Source organism: Panthera tigris, chromosome B1, assembly GCF_018350195.1.
Source record: "Panthera tigris isolate Pti1 chromosome B1, P.tigris_Pti1_mat1.1, whole genome shotgun sequence".
NCBI lineage: Eukaryota > Metazoa > Chordata > Mammalia > Carnivora > Felidae > Panthera > Panthera tigris.
In genome coordinates this window covers 112,675,971-112,694,473 of record NC_056663.1, presented here as the reverse complement: position 1 = coordinate 112,694,473, position 18,503 = coordinate 112,675,971, and the positions used below count along the sequence as shown (strand labels likewise).

The 18,503-nt window shown below is 36.7% G+C and overlaps 1 protein-coding gene and 1 long non-coding RNA gene across 5 annotated transcripts in view; one reads left to right on the top strand and one right to left on the bottom strand.

The window, feature by feature from the left end:
* Positions 1 to 767: 767 nt before the first annotated feature.
* RRH (retinal pigment epithelium-derived rhodopsin homolog) lies at positions 768 to 17,692 on the top strand. The gene is made up of 7 exons (XM_007098257.3): positions 768 to 921; positions 6,699 to 6,889; positions 8,564 to 8,663; positions 9,259 to 9,412; positions 10,297 to 10,465; positions 15,329 to 15,507; positions 17,184 to 17,692. Exons 1-7 carry the CDS (start codon positions 816 to 818, stop codon positions 17,296 to 17,298), a joined length of 1,014 nt encoding a protein of 337 aa, XP_007098319.1. The 5' UTR covers positions 768 to 815; the 3' UTR covers positions 17,299 to 17,692.
* LOC122237978 overlaps positions 915 to 18,503 on the bottom strand; it is a 60,690-nt gene continuing 43,101 nt past the window's right edge. For all 4 annotated transcript variants that reach the window (XR_006216827.1, XR_006216826.1, XR_006216828.1 and 1 more), the window contains 2 exons: positions 6,791 to 6,901; positions 915 to 1,604 (listed from right to left, as the gene is read on the bottom strand). This is a non-coding gene — a long non-coding RNA (uncharacterized LOC122237978). The remainder of the gene's footprint in view (positions 1,605 to 6,790; positions 6,902 to 18,503) is intronic.

Genomic DNA, 18,503 nt, shown 5'->3' with positions numbered 1-18,503 from the left:
TTATTAGATAATTACTTGTGCATACCAAAGCATAGGGTAAATTAAGTGAGGTGGATTGTAAAATAAACTATATCAATGCTATGAAATATAAGCTATTAATAGGTTAGACTTAGGTTTATTGACCTGGAATTTATGATCTGGCTTTAGGGGAAAATATGTTACAGAATGATTTTATATATGCATATCTACCCCTTTTTGCTTAAAAGAAAAAAAAAGTGGGAGAAACCTCAAATCCTAGTATGAATATATATTAGAGAAGATGTACACCAAAAAATATGTACTTTTAGGGGAGTGAGATTTGGAAGGATGGAGGGAGACTACTTCTTTATGTCTGATTATTCAAATTGTTCTGGAAAAAGAAACTGAAATGGAAAAACTCGAATAGCTCAACAGAAAGTAGGGTCCTTAACCTGAATAGTTTTAGGTGACCAAAGCTGGTTCTTAATTTCAGGACTGATTTCCAGCAACAATCAGTTAAGTCAGCTCCCACACTGATTTTTGAGTATGTTTATTGTTTGAATGGGAGTGTGCACTTGATAATCTCCTTAGATACTAAGCTGCTGCCCAAATTGTTTAAAATGCGTGGTGCTTGTTATTTCTCTGTATTTTGCTAATAAGCTTTTGCCTTGTTCTGGGAATTAAAATCCTTTCACTAGCCCAATTAAATTTGTTAAGGGAGGGCCTCTATGAAAAGGCCCTTCTCTGAGGTCTTTGAGTGGAAATGATTGGTTCTGAAAATTCTTCTTCATCGACTCTTAAAACATTTTGTAATCATTGAACGCTCATTATGAGGGCTGTCTCAACTTCCCTCCAAAATGCTAAGGAATAACTTAAACAACAATTCAGACTCTAAAAATGAAGATGGCTCAGTCTTTTCACAGACTGAACACAATATTGTTGCAGCTTACTTGATCACAGCAGGTATGGATGTTTACTCCATTAACTGTTATTTTTCTTTCAAATGGGTGAAGAAAAACAGTTTTTCAGCATAAGTCAGTAGAAAAAAGTATGGGATCAGAGATGTTTCAAGTCCCTTATCTTTTCTGAGTTGGGGTGCTCATGTGGGCAATAGGGATGATACTACTTGCCCCGTTCCTGGCTTGTAGAGTGAGAGAACATGGATGGAAGGATAAATGAAGGCATTGTGAAGGGTGGTTAATGCCATAAGTTATTTTGAATCCTGATAAATAATGTGACAGTGGTGAAGTGCGGTTGAGAAAAGTTTTCTCTAAAATGAATAATTTTTTAATAATCATCCATATATTTGGTTATTACATTGTCAAATTAAGGCTTTATTGGGGAAGAGTGTGTACCATGGCAAAAAAGTATTTTTAGGTCATTTACTATTCTCATACATCCTCTGTGTCGTCTTGTCTTTGGTGGTGGAATCTAATTAAGATCCTGGAAATCTAATTAAGGTCCAGGAAAGAAAATGAAAGTTGTAAAAAAAGAGAGCAGACTGTATTGTTGTTGAAGACAAGGTGGAAATTCAGCTCATTCCCAGAATGCTGTATTGGAAAACTCTTGCACTTTGGATTTCATCCTTTAGTATCTATGCAACAGTGAGCAAATTCCCTCAGCTTTGTGTTCTTCCATTTTCTTATCTGAAAACAGGTTAAGAATAAGATACTTGTCATGATTGTTGTGAAGAGTAAAACTGAATGACTTAAACGACACATACAGTAGATGTTGGACACATATGTGTTTCTTTCTCCTCACACGCACACAGTCATTGATGTATATTGGATTAAGATAAAGGTGTTTACTGAAAAAGAAGGGTGGGGGAATGACAATAGAAGTTGTCTCATCTTTTTTAGGTATAGGTTGAATTGTATAAATTTTATACTAAGCAGTAACTTCATTTTCAACTCTATGCTCAGTAATGAGTTTTAGAAGTAACTGTACCTTGGGTTATCATTTTTTGTATTGACGTTTGAAAATGTTCAAATATATTCAAAAGTGGAGTGAAAAGTATAAACAAATCCTATGGTACTCAGTTTATTCTTTCTAATTGCCTAGTTCCCCTATAATTCACAATTACTTCAGTGTTAGAAATTATGGTTCCTCAGATAATTTTTGTAAATTTTAGTACTTTGCTAGCTTGTTCATTTGAATACCTCTGTATGATAAGTACTGACTGGACAAGTTCTAGTTTCTTTCTGATTTTTTTTTTTTTTTGTGGTTGAAACAATATGAGAAAACAATATGCTAATTAAAGAGAAAATCGTCACAATTACATAGAAATACTTGGTATACAAACCTTTGGTTTAGTTAGTTTTTTGTAGGTGATCAAGAAAAGCTATCTTTTTTGACCTGTTTACAAACAATAGCATGCAAAGACAATTTCTTGTTAAGAAATTGTTCTCTCTGGTTCTTGTGCTCATAGCAGTAACAATAATAGCAATCTTACTACAACTACAAAGATGACCACCACTACCAACTACTGCTACTGTTATTTGAATTTTTGCACTATTCTAAATAATTACTCGTATAGAATAATTCATCCTTATACTAAGTCAGTGACTTAGTTTTATCTTCCCTGTTTATACAGACAAAGTGTTTAAGTAACTTGCCCAACACACAAATCTACTAAGTAGCTACACCAGGATTTGAAGTCAGACATTTTGGTTCTAGAGCCCTCACATCTAACCTCAAAACTCATTTTTTTTTTAATTTTAAAATTTTTAATTTTTAAAATTCATTTATTTATTTTGAGAGAGAGAGAGGAAGAGCACACGTGGGAGCTGAGGAGGGACAGAGAGAGGGAGAGAGAGAATCCCAAACAGGCTCCGGGCTGTCATTGCAGAGCCCAATGCAGGGCTTGAACCCACAAACCGTGAGATCATGACCTGAGCTGAAATCAAGTATTGGACAATTAACTGATTGAGCCACCGAGGTGCCCCCAAGGGTCAGTTTTATTAAGGAATACGATGAGTATGTGTTATTTGGTTGTGGTTTTCGGATAAACTGAAGGGAGCATATCTAACCTCTTCATGCTTCTGTTGAAAGATTTATTGTTCTTTAGGTCCCCTAATTTAATAAAACCTACTCATCTTTCCAAACCCAAACCAAAAAAGCTATGAGAATAAAGCATTTATTTCATTTGTTACTTTTACCGAGAACTTATTTAGATTTTTTGTTTTTAATTTTTTCTTTTTTAAAAAAAAATTATTTTGAGAGAAAGTGCACATGGATGGGGGGGGGGCAGAGAGAGAAGGGGTGAGAGAGAATCCCAAGTAGGCTCCATGCTGTCAGTGCAGAGCCCAACACAGGGCTTGAACCCACAAACCATGAGATCACAACCTGAGCCAAAATCAAGTGTTGGATGCACAACCGACTGAGCCACCCAGGTCCCCTCGTTTTTAATTTTCAATTTAATATTTCCCTTATAAACTTTTACCAACTTGAGCACTGTCTCTTAATCCAGGTAAGGCTGGGAGGCAAGAGGGCATGGTAAATTAAAGATGTGAAATAAATACATTATGAATGAATTGTAAAGTGAAGGGCAAGAGATATTAGGCTGCAGAGGAGGCTGTGTACCAGGTAATGAAGAATCACCTAAGTCATAAGGGTGATGAGTCATTGAATAATGTGATTCCACTTGCATTTTAGAAATGTGCTATATATTAGTAGCTAAGAGTCCACATAGGAGGCCCCTGTGTGATTAAGATTAAGAAGGATCCTGAGGAGGGACAAGTGGCAATGGGGATAGAAAGAAATAGACACAATCAAGAGCCAAAAGTTAGAATTGATGGTTGGGTGTGGCAATTGAAGGAGAAGGAGAGGGGATATCAAAGATGACAAGTTTCTGTTTGGGGCTCCTGGTTAGATGGTGAAGCTATTCACCAAGATAGGAAAACACCTGGGGAGGAATAGGTTTGAGGCAGTAGGAGAAAAGTCTCTGGGTTCAGTTTGAGAGATGTCCAGTAAAAAGCTGGACATGTGGGTTTGAATTTTATGAGATCGATCTGGAAAGGATCAGCATATAGACTTGGATATGTATGAAATCACTCAAGATTATGTACTGAATGTGAAAAGAAAGGGTCTGGTACAGAAACTTGGACAATGCACATATTTAATAAGGTAGAGATAGAGAAATAAAGGTCAGATATAGATTAAGTAAGATCTACCAAAGAGATTGAAAGAAAGCCACAGAAGCCAAGGGGGAATTAATGTAGACTGAACTATTAAATGATCTATTATTATCTACTCCTTAGAAAATATCCGCAGTTTGAGAAATAGAGCAGAGAGCTTGAGATAGCTGCTGAGCAAATAAAGGGCCAACTTGTTTACCGCATATCCCCCATTATATCTAAGACCTCCCCAGAAGTACAGTTAACTCTATTCTGGCTGTGTACTTGGTAGGCAACAACTTACTGTACTATGTTTTATCTGAACTTTTAAAACATCAAATTTATAATTAGCTTAGAAAGATTCTTCGATTCATTACTTTTTGGAGTATTTCTTGTATGCATGCTATAATACTTGATGCAAAAAATAGAGCCAAAGAGCGGGCCCTTGGCTGGCTCATTGGGCACAGCATGTTGCCTTTGATCTCAGGGTTGTGAGTTCCACCTCCACGTTGGGTGTAGAGATAACTTAAAAATAAAATCTTAAGGGGTGCATTGGGTGGTTCAGTTGGTTAAGCGTCCAACTTCGGCTCAGGTCATGATCTTGCAGTTCGTGGGTTCAAGCCCCACGGTGGGCTCTGTGCTGACAGCTCGGAGCCCGGAACCTGCTTCAAATTCTGTCTCCTCCTCCTTCTGCCCTTCCGCCGCTCGCACTCTGTCTCTCTCAAAAATGCACTCTGTCTCTCTCAAAAATAAGTAAACAAACAAAAAAATTTTTTTTTAAATCTTAAAAAAAAAAAAAAATAGAGCCAAAGAATCATCAAATTTGCTATCACTATGCCTTACTTATGCTTTGCAGGAATAATAGAAATGAAAGAATATGAGTTTTAGTTGTGGTCTGTTTATTAAATAAATCTATATGCCACATACTCATAGAACACAGGAGTCGTTAGGAGCCTGAAATCTAGATGGGAAGACTAAGAATATATAAACGTTAAAGAATATATCATCACATAAGATTAATAATATATAATCTAAGCAAGCACTTTGGGAATTTAGAGAAGAGAGTATACTGTGGGTAGGGGAAGGCCCTAGGGTAGAACTGGGTTTGAATAGAACTTTGAAGGATAGGTAGCATTTGATTGAATAGGTACAGGAAAAAAGTACGTTGTTCCAAGTGGAAGAAATTGGAGTCAAAATTTACAACAAGCCTTGTGTATTTGATAAATAACTAGAATGGAGGGCTTGTTTTGACAAGTGAGGAAATTTGCTTAAAGAAGGTGAAAACCAATTAAGGCAAAAACTGGAATATCAGGTTGGGACATGTGGGCTTTTATCCTACAGCCAGTGGAGAGTATTGAAAGTTCTGAGAAGAAACATTAATTCTATGTTGTAGCAAGCTTATTCTGCCCCAGCAAGGAAGGGAAAGAATGGGAATCTGGAAGCTTAGCGTGACAGGATGCTAAAAGGAAGTTTTGGATGAGGGTGCCAAGAAGTTCTTCCCCAGCTGATACTTTTGTGTGTTGGTGCTTGAAAACCTTCCCTCATTAGAACTGCTGGGGACTGCACGCCAGTTGTACTCTTCATAATGGTGAATACAACTCTGTATTGTTGCTTACCCCTCTTTTAGCCCCCAGGAATCTGGTAATGGCTCTAGCCTCTCTCAGCCAAAATCTACTTCCCCATCCCCACTGTTAGGACCTGGTATGACCCACATCTGGGATATTTACACATACTTTGCAGCATGTAGGTTGTTAATTGGGCTAACATACGTGTCTGGTCCAGTCAACAATATTGCTTATTGTATATTAATACACGGCCATTCTGATTATGAAGTTCAGTCATCTATCTACCTGAGTCCAGCCTGTTCCAGGGCATTGACAACAATGAGTTTTGGGACCTGCAAGGCTAAGAATCAGATCCTAGTTTGTGGAAATTTGACTAGCGTGTATCACCTGTGAAGCTTCTCAATGTACTTAAAAGCCAGCTTGACTTCCTTTTTGGATAGGCAAACCTTACAGTGTGCATTCTACAGATGTGTGTGAGTGAGTGTGTGTGTTGGATGCTTTGATTTGAACATGATAAATTTCAAGAAATATTGGAACAGTCATCTGATCTTATACATGATAGATCCCTAATAAATGTTTAATGACAATGAGTTGAAGGAAAAGGGATATGGAACTGGAGCATGGGTCAGGGCTGGAACGAGACAGAAGAGCTGTTAGGACAGAATCATAGTTGAGGCTCGAGAAAGGAAAATTGAGAGAGAGAAAGCTTCAGGCCTCAGGAAGGAGGAGGAGGAAGTTAGACTGCCAAAAGAGATGGTATGGTCATACATATATCTTAAAAATCAGCAGGGGTGGTATTATGAAAGATAAAGGAGCAATTTCAAGGGGAGAGTGATTAACCAGCCTTCAGTGCTATTTATGCAATTGGCAAATTCTTTGTTATTTTATTATTTCTATTGCACAAAAAGGCTGTGAAGATATTACAGTTTTAAGAACAGTTGAAGCTCCTCGAATGAGTTAAAATGGATTTGCTATTTGAAGGGGCTTAAATATTTAATTGTGATACTACTTTTAAACACTCAAATTTAAAAAAGTGATTTTTTTTTTTATGTGTTCTCAGGTATGATAAGTATTCTCAGCAACATAATAGTTCTGGGCATCTTCATTAAGTACAAGGAACTTCGGACTCCCACAAATGCAATTATCATTAACCTGGCTGTTACTGACATAGGGGTCAGTAGCATTGGATATCCCATGTCTGCAGCTTCAGATCTGTATGGAAGTTGGAAATTTGGATATGCAGGATGTCAGGTATTGGAGATCCTTTGGGATGAAAGGAAAATAAAATAGATTAAAGAGATGTAAATTTAAATGTCTAAAAAAATTCCCACAGGTTTCAATCAAATGAGATCACATGGGATAATAGATAAAGCGCTCTTACTGAAAAGAACTTCAGGAGTGACTGGGAAATATATTCTTTAATAAGAGAAATGACCTTGGTAGCAATTATTATGTTTTCGAAATTTCCCCAACCCAAAGGAAAAAACAAAAAAATTAGCATTCAGCTAGAGAAGAAAAGTAAAAATTTGCATATTCAAAAAGAAATATCCTATTTTCATTTGAAACAATATTTAATGACAATATTTAATATTTAATGACAATATCATAATATCTAAGTAATACAGTTAAGCTATCAGGTTTTTTCCCCTATGGAAAGTCCTCCAATGGAGTTGCTATTAATTATATCTACTATTAATTTTACTGGCAAGAAAATATATAAATATTAATTTGCATATCCTAGTAGGCAGACATGACTTTTGGCCTGATTTTTAAAATCAGTTTACTATTTTAAAAAGTTTACTATTTTAAAAATTATAAAATAGAGAATACAATGTAATAGAGAATAATGAATACTCATGTGTGTACCACCTAGTTTTGTCAGATCTTAAGGTTTTGCAATATGTGCTTCAGGTTGTTTTGCTTTTTAAAGATATAAAACTTGAAAAATACTGTTGAAGGCCATTGCACACCATATCCAATCATATTTCCTTCTTTCCCATGAATGTTTTTCTATCTTAGTACATATTTAGGTGTACATAAACTAAACTGCATGGATATTTTAAATTCTGTATAAATGATGTATTGTTTGTGTTATACAATCTTCATGTTTTTGAGGTTTATACATGTTGTTGGATGTACTCAATTTAACTGCTACATGATATTCCATTTTATGAACATACCGGAATGTACTTATTTTTCTGTTATTGAGTATTTATCCCCCATGTTCTTCTTTCACCAACAAGGTTTCAATGAACATTCTTATTCATGTCTCCTACAATATGTGAGAGTTTCTTTAAATATATTTCTCAGGAGAGGGTTGTAGAGAATATTCATCTTCAACTTCACTAGATGTGCCCAAATTGCTCTCCAAAATGGGTATGCCAATTAGGAGAACTTCTATGATTCCACATTCTCCCTAATGCTTGGGACTGTCAGACTTCTAATTTTTTTTTTCATCATTTTTATGTGTCTGAATGGTATCTTACAATTTGCACTTCTTTGAATACATATTGTGGTTTACATCTTATGTCATAAATATTCAGATTCCCTCTTGTGTGAATCACTCATTTTTCTGTTTGTCTTTTCCCCTTGTTGAATTGTCTACCTTGTAAACACTAGTATTTTGTTGGTTATATGCATTGTACCTCATTTATAGTTTGTTTTTTACTCTGTTAATAGAATATGTTGTATAGAAGTATTACTTTAAGTCTTAACATTTTATTTTAATTAGTGAAGTCCTAAAGCACTTTCCATAAATGCCTTTAATAAGCCAGTTACAATATGACGATGGAAAATGTATTTTAAAGTTATTAAAATAAAAAACATTCAATGTATCTAAAATATATTCTAACACTGGAATAAAAATGTAAATATCTCTTGGGAGGGCATGTAGAATAGTGGGTTCTTTCCGATTTTGATTTTTAGATTTATGCTGGGTTGAATATCTTTTTTGGAATGGCAAGTATTGGATTACTCACTGTTGTGGCTATGGATCGATACCTGACCATCTGCAGTCCTAACTCAGGTATAGCACTTCTCTCAACTTTCTCAATGGAAGGTACTTCCTGCCTAAGTACCACTTAACACACATTTACTTTAAAATATAAATGTAAAAAAAAAACCCCTATATATATATATATATATATATATATATATATACACACACACACACATATATATGTATATATATACATATACATGTTATATATGTGTGTGTGTTTGTGTATGTATACATATACACACATGCATATATATGTGTGTGTGTGTGTGTAATGAATTGTAATCATGGTCAGTCTTATTTGTCTGAGAATCCTTGTTCAAAAGTTTCAATGATTTCCTATTATAATTACAATAAAATCCAAATTTCATAGCACAGCCTCCAAGGGCCTGTGTGGTCTGGCCCCTGGCTATCTTTCCAGCTTTGGCTAGGGCCAAAGGTTTTGGCTTAAATGCCATTTTCTTTTCTGAATATAAATTCACATAGATAGGCCTCTGAATGAATTAAAGTGCTTTGCAAAGAATCTACTTGACAACAAATTTGAATAGTTAGTAAAAAACAAAGTGGAGGTATGAATTCATCACTGGCAAATGATGCTAATATTTCATCTGTTTGTTAATAGGAAGAAGAATGACCACCAACACTTACATCAGTATGATTCTGGGGGCCTGGCTCAATGGTCTCTTTTGGGCTTTGATGCCTATCATAGGGTGGGCTAGTTATGCCCCAGATCCTACTGGGGCTACTTGTACCATAAACTGGAGGAAAAATGATGCGTAAGAGACACATTTACACTTTATAATCAAATACTTCTAATGTAGACATTTTCTCACCATTTCAAATTTAAGGTCAGGTCAAATGTTTTCCAATCAGAGTGTGGCAAAGTGCTTCCTTGGTGGTGACATGTGAATCCAGCATTGAATTACTCTTGTTTGCAAGTAAAGGCCATCCAGCTCCCTTGTTCCCCTTACCCTTTTACATCCTCTCCCGTGGCACCAAAGTGGGCACAGAAGCACCCTTTTGGTATTTGTAACTCAGAGATAGAATCCAAAAGGGAAAAGGGAGTGTTAATATCGCTAGACAGCATGCAGCTCTGTGGGAAGCCCAGGCTGAGTCCCTACTATCTTTTCAAGATGGTCTGGTGATAAAGCTGAAATTACACAGCAAAAGCAGTCACTGTAAGGATTCGCTTGTTTGTTAGTTTTGCTTCTCTGTATTTACCAGGAAAAAGAGGGTAACTTCGTTTATTAAAGAAAACGGAAGACTACTCAGAAAAACAAGTAGAAAATTTCTTAATCTAAATTTAAGATTTTTCTGTAAAGGGGCAATAGTAAATATTTTTATGCTTTACAGACAAGACTGTCTCTGTTATAATTGTTCAAGCCTGCCTGTGAAAGCAGCCATAGATAGTATATAAATGAATGTAGTTCCAATAAAATTTAATTTACAAAGACGGATGACAAGGCTGGGCGTGGCCTGTAGGCTACACTTTGCCAACTCCTAGTCTAAAGGAATTAGTTAAATATCCTTCCTAAGCTATTTAATAATACAGTGACTGTTTAACAGTGCTAGTATTATTTTTAATATTGTCCTATTTCCTTTGCCCTATTTAGCACTTTAAACAAGTAGTGATTTAATGATTCCCTTTTCTTGTTTTCAGATCTTTTGTTTCTTTCACGATGACAGTTATTGCGATAAATTTTATTATACCCTTGACAGTGATGTTTTACTGTTATTACCATGTCACTCAAACCATTAAATGCCATGATACTAGTAACTGCACTGGATACCTCAACAGAGATTGGTCAAATCAGGTAGATGTGACAAAGGTAAGATTAAAATCCTTAAAATGTTTTCGCAATGGAGCTTTTACACAGATGTGGTCTATATTATAATCACCTCTCCCCAACACCTGATTCTTATTCCCTGGCTCTTTTTCTTGTTTCCCTTCATATTTCTTTCTTTCTTTTAATTGTTTATTCATTTTTTGAGAGAGACAGAGACAGAGAGAGGCAGAGCGCGAGTGGTGGAGGGGCAGAGAGAGGGACACAGAGAATCCAAAGCAGGCTCCAGGCTCTGAGCTGTCAGCACAGAGCCCCACGTGGGGTTTCGAACCCATGAACCATTAGATCATGACCTGAGCTGAAGTCAGATGCTTAACCGACTGAGCCCCCAGGCGCCCCTGCCTCCATATTTCTAAATGATGTGTTTATCTGCTGTTTTGGATATTTTTATTTGCTATTATTCTTGATTTCCCACTATGGACAATGAGAATTTCTCTCTCTTATATCATCTTTCCCACTCCTCTACCCCAACCTTTTTTCCTCATCTTGTCAGTATAATGTTAATATTTGGTTACATTATTTTACATTATCGTAACTACCTAAATTTTGTTTATTGCAGACCTCTGTAAGGTTCTGTGATTTGTATTTTTTTAAACAAATTGTTTTTCTTTTGGGGTAAATAATTCATTCCTTTCTTTCTTCCTCCCTCCTCCTCTCTGTCTCCTCTTCTGCTCCCCATCTGTCCTACCCTCCCCACCACCATAGTTATGGTTACTGTTCTGTGTACCTATTGCCAGTTCATCTCTTAACTCCCTACCAGAAGTGCCAATCTCCTCTCAATATTTTTTTTTTCTTTAAAAAAAAAAAATTTTTTTTAATGTTTATTTATTTTTGAGACAGAGAGAGACAGAGCATGAACAGGGTAGGGGCAGAGAGAGAGGGAGACACAGAATCTGAAACAGGCTCCAGGCTCTGAGCTGTCAGCACAGAGCCCGACGCGGGGCTTGAATTCACGGACTGTGAGATCGTGACCTGAGCCGAAGTCGGCCGCTTAACCAACTGAGCCACCCAGGCGCCCCTCCTCTCAATATTTTCAAATGCATCAGAGACTAATTGACTTTATCCTTTTTTTTTTTTTTTTTTTTTTGGAACAGTCCCTCCTGGCACTTCCAAGTGTCCTGCTCTATACTGGCCCTTCTCTAAGACCACTGCCAGCATCCTCAGATCTCTTTATCACCAACTGGGAATGTCTTTGGCCTCTTTCCTGGGTTGAATCACCTGTATTCTGGCTTGCGTATCTTCCTTTTTCTTGGTTACTCTCTCATTTGGTGGAACACATTCTCAAGTAGATTTCTGAGATTATAGGGAGGTATATTTTTTAAAGATTTTGTTGCCTGAAAAATGTCTTAATTCTATGATTATATTTGACTGTTTGCCTTGTATGGAATTTTAAGTAGAAAACGATTTTCAAAGAGTTTTGAAAGCATTGCCTTATAGCTTCCCAGCTTCCGGTGTTGCTATTACGAAGGCTGACAGCATGCTTGTGACAGTCCCTTTGTAGTGATCTATGCATTCTCTCTGGAAGCTTGAAGGATCATTTCTGTGTCTCCAATTTTCTAGAATTTCATGCAGATGTGCCTTGATGGGGCTCTTTATTCACCATGTGCTGGGTACTTGGTGAGTTCTTTCAATATGAAGACTCAGGTCCTCCCCTTCTGGGAGACTTCTTGTATTATTTCTCTGGCGATTTCCTCTCTCTGTTTTGTTTTTCCTGTTCTCTTTTTCTGGAAGTCCTTTTTTTTTTTTTTTTTTTTTAAATATTAAATTTCCTGGATTTACCTTCTAATTTTCTTAAATTTTCTCTCCTATGTTGTCTCTGTCTTGAGCTTTGTTTCCGTTTGTTTCTTTCTGAGAGATTTCCTCAACCATGTCTATGTCTGGGGTTGGGTGAGAAAAATGAGGCTCAAGACTTGGGTGCAAAATTTAAAGTTTTTTAACTTTTATTTAACTTTTTTTTAACGTTTATTTATTTTTTTGAGACAGAGCATGAACAGGGGAGGGGCAGAGAGAGAGGGAGACACAGAATCTGAAACAGGCTCCAGGCTCTGAGCCGTCAGCACAGAGCCTGATGCGGGGCTCGAACTCATGGACCGTGAGATCATGACCTGAGCCAAAGTCAGATGCTTAACCGACCAAGCCACCCAGGCGCCCCGGGTGCAAAATTTAATCAGGCACCACAAAACTCAGTAATCCCCACCCCCCCAACACACAAAGTAGTTAATGTATTTTTATTATTTTTTTTAATGCTTATTTATTTTTGAGACAGAGACACACAGTGAGTGTGGGGGAGGCGTACAGAGGGAGACACGGAATCCCAAGCAAGCTCCAGGCTCCAAGCTGTCAGCACAGAGCCTGACACGGGGCTCGAACTCACCAACCGTGAGATCATGACCTGAGCCGAAGTCTGATGCTTAACTGACTGAGCCAACCAGGTGCTCCAGTTAATGTATCATTTTTAAAAAAAAATCAAAATTAATGTCAGAAACTCACTGAACAAAATATAAAATTTTAAATAAAGATAGGATCTCACCCTGCCCTTGCATGACTCACCTCAGTACCCCGATCCTGGCTAATCACATTGTTCAACTTTTCTATTGCATTTTAAAAATTCTCCTCTTTCTTTTATAGATAGGGCATAGGAGAAAGCCCATTTTTATAGATAAAAAGAATTAGTTTACACCCTCTACTCCTTTTCAGTAGCCCCCTCTTCTTGTTTTATGGATATGTATCTTCTCTCATTTCTGTTCATCACATATTTTTTTGTTTCCCCTGAATTTCTGCATCATTTTTTGGTATCTTTTTTAAAAAAAGAATTATTGAAGTATAGTTGGCATACAATGTTATATTAGTTTCAGGTGTACAACATAGTGATTCAATGATTCTCTACATGATACAATGTTCACCACAATAATTGTAGTTACTATCTGTCACCATTAAATGTCATTATAATATTATTGACTATGTTCCCTATGCTGTACTTTCACCTCTATGACTTATTTATTTTATAACTGGAAGTTTGTACCTCTTAATTCTCCTCACCTATTTTACTCATCCCCTATGTTCCTCCCCTCTGGCAACCACGCTTTCCATATTGATGAGTCTATTTCTGTCTGTCTGTTTGTTCATTTGGTTTTGTTTCTTAGATTCCACATATAGGTGGAATCATATGGTATTTGTCTTTCTCTGTCTGACTTATTTCACTTAGCATAACATAATACCCTCTGGGTCCATCCATGTTGCAAATGGCAAAGTTTCATTCTTTCTATGGGTAAGTGATATTCCATTGTGGGGTGTGTGTGTGTGTGTGTGTGTGTGTGTGTGTGTGTGTGTGTGTGTTTAGGTACATATATATGTATATAATTTATATATATACATTAGATAGATACACACACACACACACCATTTTTGTCTCTGCCTGTCAGTTTGTTTCCTCAATATCTGGTGGTCAGCGACTGTCTCCTGCATATTTAAAAGTGATACACTAAAAAGCTGATTGTGAGCTCTGGACATGCTCCTCACTGGGATGTTTCCTTGGGGGGAATTTCTGACACTCTGTATCTCCAGGTATTTTCTTCTGGGCTGGTCAGTTCCCAAGGAGATTCTTTCATGTTCCTTAGTGGGAAGCACAAGTCTGTTTCCCAGATTCTCATGGCTCAGAGCAGGGAGGGGACAGACAGCATGCAGCACCCCTCTTTCTTACAGTGCTCCAGCTCTCTGCTAAGCCCAAGATCCTACAGTTTCCTACCTCTTAGACTGAAGCTCTGGGATTCTTCTGGGGAGGGGATGGGGCAGTTGCATGGTGGAATGGTAAGGGGACTCAGAAGTTTGTCTGTTTTTGCAGATTTCAATGAGTTCTGCTATTTTAAGTTCCATGTGCTGCCTTACATTCAGAGCTAGCTGTTACCTCCAATTCCAGGGACTTTCTGAAGTTCTGCGTAATGGATTAGTCTCTATTTCATGTTCCCTCACTGATGGTACTTTTAAAAGTTTTTTAAATTTATTTTTAAATTATTCTTGTGTCTGATAAATAATTTGATGCTTGTCCAATGGTTATTCAGTTTTAATTTTTACAAGGCTATTGTCTAATCTGTGATTCTCAGACCTTAAGGGTTTAGATCTTTTTAAACCTCTTTCTATCATTTTAGTGGACAATCAATAAGGAACAATGTAAAAATTATAATTTTTTATATAAAGGAGATGCAAGGGAGCTGCGTTACAAAACTATCTGCACTGTACATCTATGTGGAGCTTCTGTATTACAATACAATGAACTCAATATACGACTTTGGTCTTTTCAAGATTGAACTTAGAAAGTGAGAAAGTTAGTTTTTAGATTAGCAAATAATGAGAGTGAGAGGAAAAAGCACAATGCCCGCAGTCCATAGCACAATTACTAGAAATGGGTTAAGAGTGGGTTTTCATGTGCCTTTCATCAAAGCCAGCTTTTGTATTCTTCCTTTCCCAGATAAAGAGGACATCCTTTACATCTGTATAACATTCTACTCATTTAATAAGTTTTTGTTATCATAGAGGACTTCAGGCACATAAGCAAAGTACAATGAGGTTTGGAAAAATTCAGTTTTTGGGGTGCCTGGGTGGCTCAGCCAGTTTAGCATCCGACTTCAGCTCAGGTCACGATCTGCCAGTTCGTGAGTTCGAGCCCCACATCAGGTTCTGTGCTGATGGCTTGGAGCCTGGAGCCTGTTTCAGATTCTTTGTCTTCTTTCTCTCTCCCTCTCTCTCTGCCCCTTTCCTGTTCTCTCTCTCTCTCAAAAATAAACATTAAAAAATTTTAAAAATTTCAATATTTTAGATACTGGGTTTGCCAAATATTGATTTATTTTACAGATGTCTGTGATAATGATATTTATGTTTCTGGTGGCGTGGTCCCCTTATTCCATCGTGTGCTTATGGGCTTCTTTTGGTGACCCAAAGAAGATCCCTCCCTCAATGGCCATCATAGCTCCACTATTTGCAAAATCTTCTACATTCTACAATCCCTGTATTTATGTGGTTGCTAATAAAAAGTAAGTAATGTCTAAAATGCTTTAAAAAAAACAGATATAGAAAGAATGTTAAAAAAAAATTTAGGGGGGTTGGAGAGTGACAGAAATTCACTTCAAACTAGTGTAAAAATTATTTGGCTCATGCAACTGGAGAAGCATCTAGGCCCTTAAATGCCTAGAGCTCCAGTTCTATGAGAGCCTCTTCCCACATGGAGGTGAGATAATCACAGCAACACAAGACCCAAGTTCTACCATCTAAGCTTTTCCAAATTCGAGTTTCGTCTCAGACAGCTCCCTGGCCGAAAAGCTGCTCGAAAGTTGTTAGTGGGCTCAGCTTAGTTCTCGTGGTTACCCCACCCAAAATACATGAAATTGATTTTCCAAAGAAAAGAGTGGTTCTATTACCAGAAAAGGGACAAGGTGAAGAAGACAACGTTGAACTCCATAAGTGGGTAGCATAGTTGTATATTAGAACAGAAGACATTCAGATGCAAGAGAAAAACCCAGTGCTAAAATAAAAGGACTTCAGGGGTGGGTAGTCATTCAGGATAATAAAGAATCCCCCACTCTCCCCTCTCCCCCCTTGTTGGGACTCAGCAAAGATTTCCTCTGTGAAGCTTAGATTATTTTATTTCCTGTTACTGCAGAAAGGTGGAATAACTAATTTATTGTCCTTAAATATTTGATAAGAAAAATCTCAGTAGAGGTCAGGTAATTTGATCCTGGAATGCCAGCGATGCTTCTATTAAACTTACGTTATTTAGTCACATGTTTGGTAGAGCAGCTTTAGCTACAGGAATACAGGGAAACAAAAACTTTTAAGAGCAAACAGACCACATAAGAATAACGAACACATTTTTATTTATTTTGAGAGAAAGGGTGCACATGCATGCCTAAGTTAGCAGGGGAAAGTCAGAGAAATAATCTCAAGTAGGCTTCTCGCTGTCAGCGTTGAGCCTGATGCAGGGCTTTATTTCACGAACTGTGAGATCACGACTTGAGCTGAAATCAAGAGTCAGAGGTTTAACGGACTGAGCCACCGAGGCGCCCCAAGAACACATTTTAAATTCAGAGCCTATTGGTAGTTCTTTTGGAAAGATTAGTCATTTTCAAGCTCCCCTTAATTTCAACTGGCCTTTGTTCAGAAGAACAAATGCATGAAACACACATCCTTGGTTCAAGTAAACTGTAATTGACATTAGAAGTGTCATCTTAAACAGGCATAATTATTGATTTGTATTAAATGCCTTCAATATTTATAATCAGTGGTGTAAAACTGGTCTTTAACTGTACCATATACCTTATACATTTATGAATGCTTTTTTTTTTTTATTTAAAAAAAAAAATTTTTTTTAACGTTTTATTTATTTTTGAGACAGAGAGAGACAGAGCATGAACAGGGGAGGGTCAGCGAGAGGGAGACACAGAATCTGAAACAGGCTCCAGTCTCTGAGCGGTCAGCACAGAGCCCGACGCGGGGCTCGAACTCACGGACCGCGAGATCATGACCTGAGCCGAAGTCGGCTGCTTAATCGACTGAGCCACCCAGGCGCCCCTATGAATGCTTTTAAAGTTGGAGGCAGAAATTTATTTGGAGATGTCAATTAGCAGTAGAGGCATCTTAGCCATATTTGAAAATGCTTTAATAGTTCCAAATCATTATAGAATAATGCCAGATTTCTCCTTTTTTACTGTAGATTTCGGAAGGCGATGTTTGCCATGTTCAAATGTCAGAATCACCAACCTATGCCCGTGACAAGTATTTTACCAATGGATGTATCTCAAAACCCACTGACTTCTGGAAGAAAGTGAAATAAGAGAAAAAGCACACAGTATCAAAATTTTTTTATTTACTTTTTTCTCCAATGGTTTAGTTTTATTTTAAATATGATCGTGTTTAGATCAGATACATAGATTATTGTCCTATTAGACCCTAAATGCCTCAAGTGTTTCTCCTATTTCTTCTATTTGTGGGATGGCTACTGTAGTGAATGTTTCTTTATGCCCTTTATGTAAACTTATGTCCATCTCCTTTGATGAAGCTAGGCACATGAGATTAAGGCCCATTCTATTTCTCCCAATCATGGCATTCATTACACTGCATCAATGACCAAGTAACTTGCCTGGGTCCTCCATTAGACTAGAAGTAGCCATTATTTTAATATTGAAATAAATTAATAATAATAAATAGTCTTCAGTAAGTAAATTACAGAAATGAGTTGTTGGATGTTCCTAGATGGAACTAGATGGAAAACATTTTTAGCATTTCACTCTTAAAATTTTAATGCAAATATTAACATACTATTTAACAAAAATAATCAAATGAATATTAAACACTTGCTTCTAAATCACATTAGTTGATGCACATATTTACTTTATATAGCAATATAATTTCTGTATATTATTATGTATTCTGCATTTTCAATTAACATTTTTCTGTATATATATTTCCATATATTTGCCACTAGACTTAATTTAATCAGAGTGGGTTTTTTGTGTTTTGTTCTTTTGTTCCTATTTTGTCTGAAATTTACTTCATAGTGGCAAGAACACAGCATGCAATCTACCCTTTCAACCAGTTTTTAAGTGTACAATATAGTATCGGTAACTGTGACTACAGTATTGCACAGCAGATCTGTAGAACTTATTGTCTTGCTTAACTGAAATGGCTATTGATAGCTGTATGCTTGCTCTTTGATGTATTCTTAGCACATAACTGCATGTTGCTTGGTACATAGTAGGCACTCAATAAAAAAACTGTTGAATGTGGAATGCATTTGGAATCATGTATTTGTTGTTTGAAATAACCATTAAGCATAGTATGATAATGTAATACTGTTTAAATAATGGACATTTAAAATCTGCAGTATTTTATTTTAATTGAGCACAATTTGCTGACTTTATTGTTTCTATATGCATTCTATCAGTTTTAAATAAAACTTCCCATAATATTCTTACTTTTATAGAATTTCCTTTTGAAAAAGTTTTTTTTTGGTTTAAAGATGATTGATAGAAGT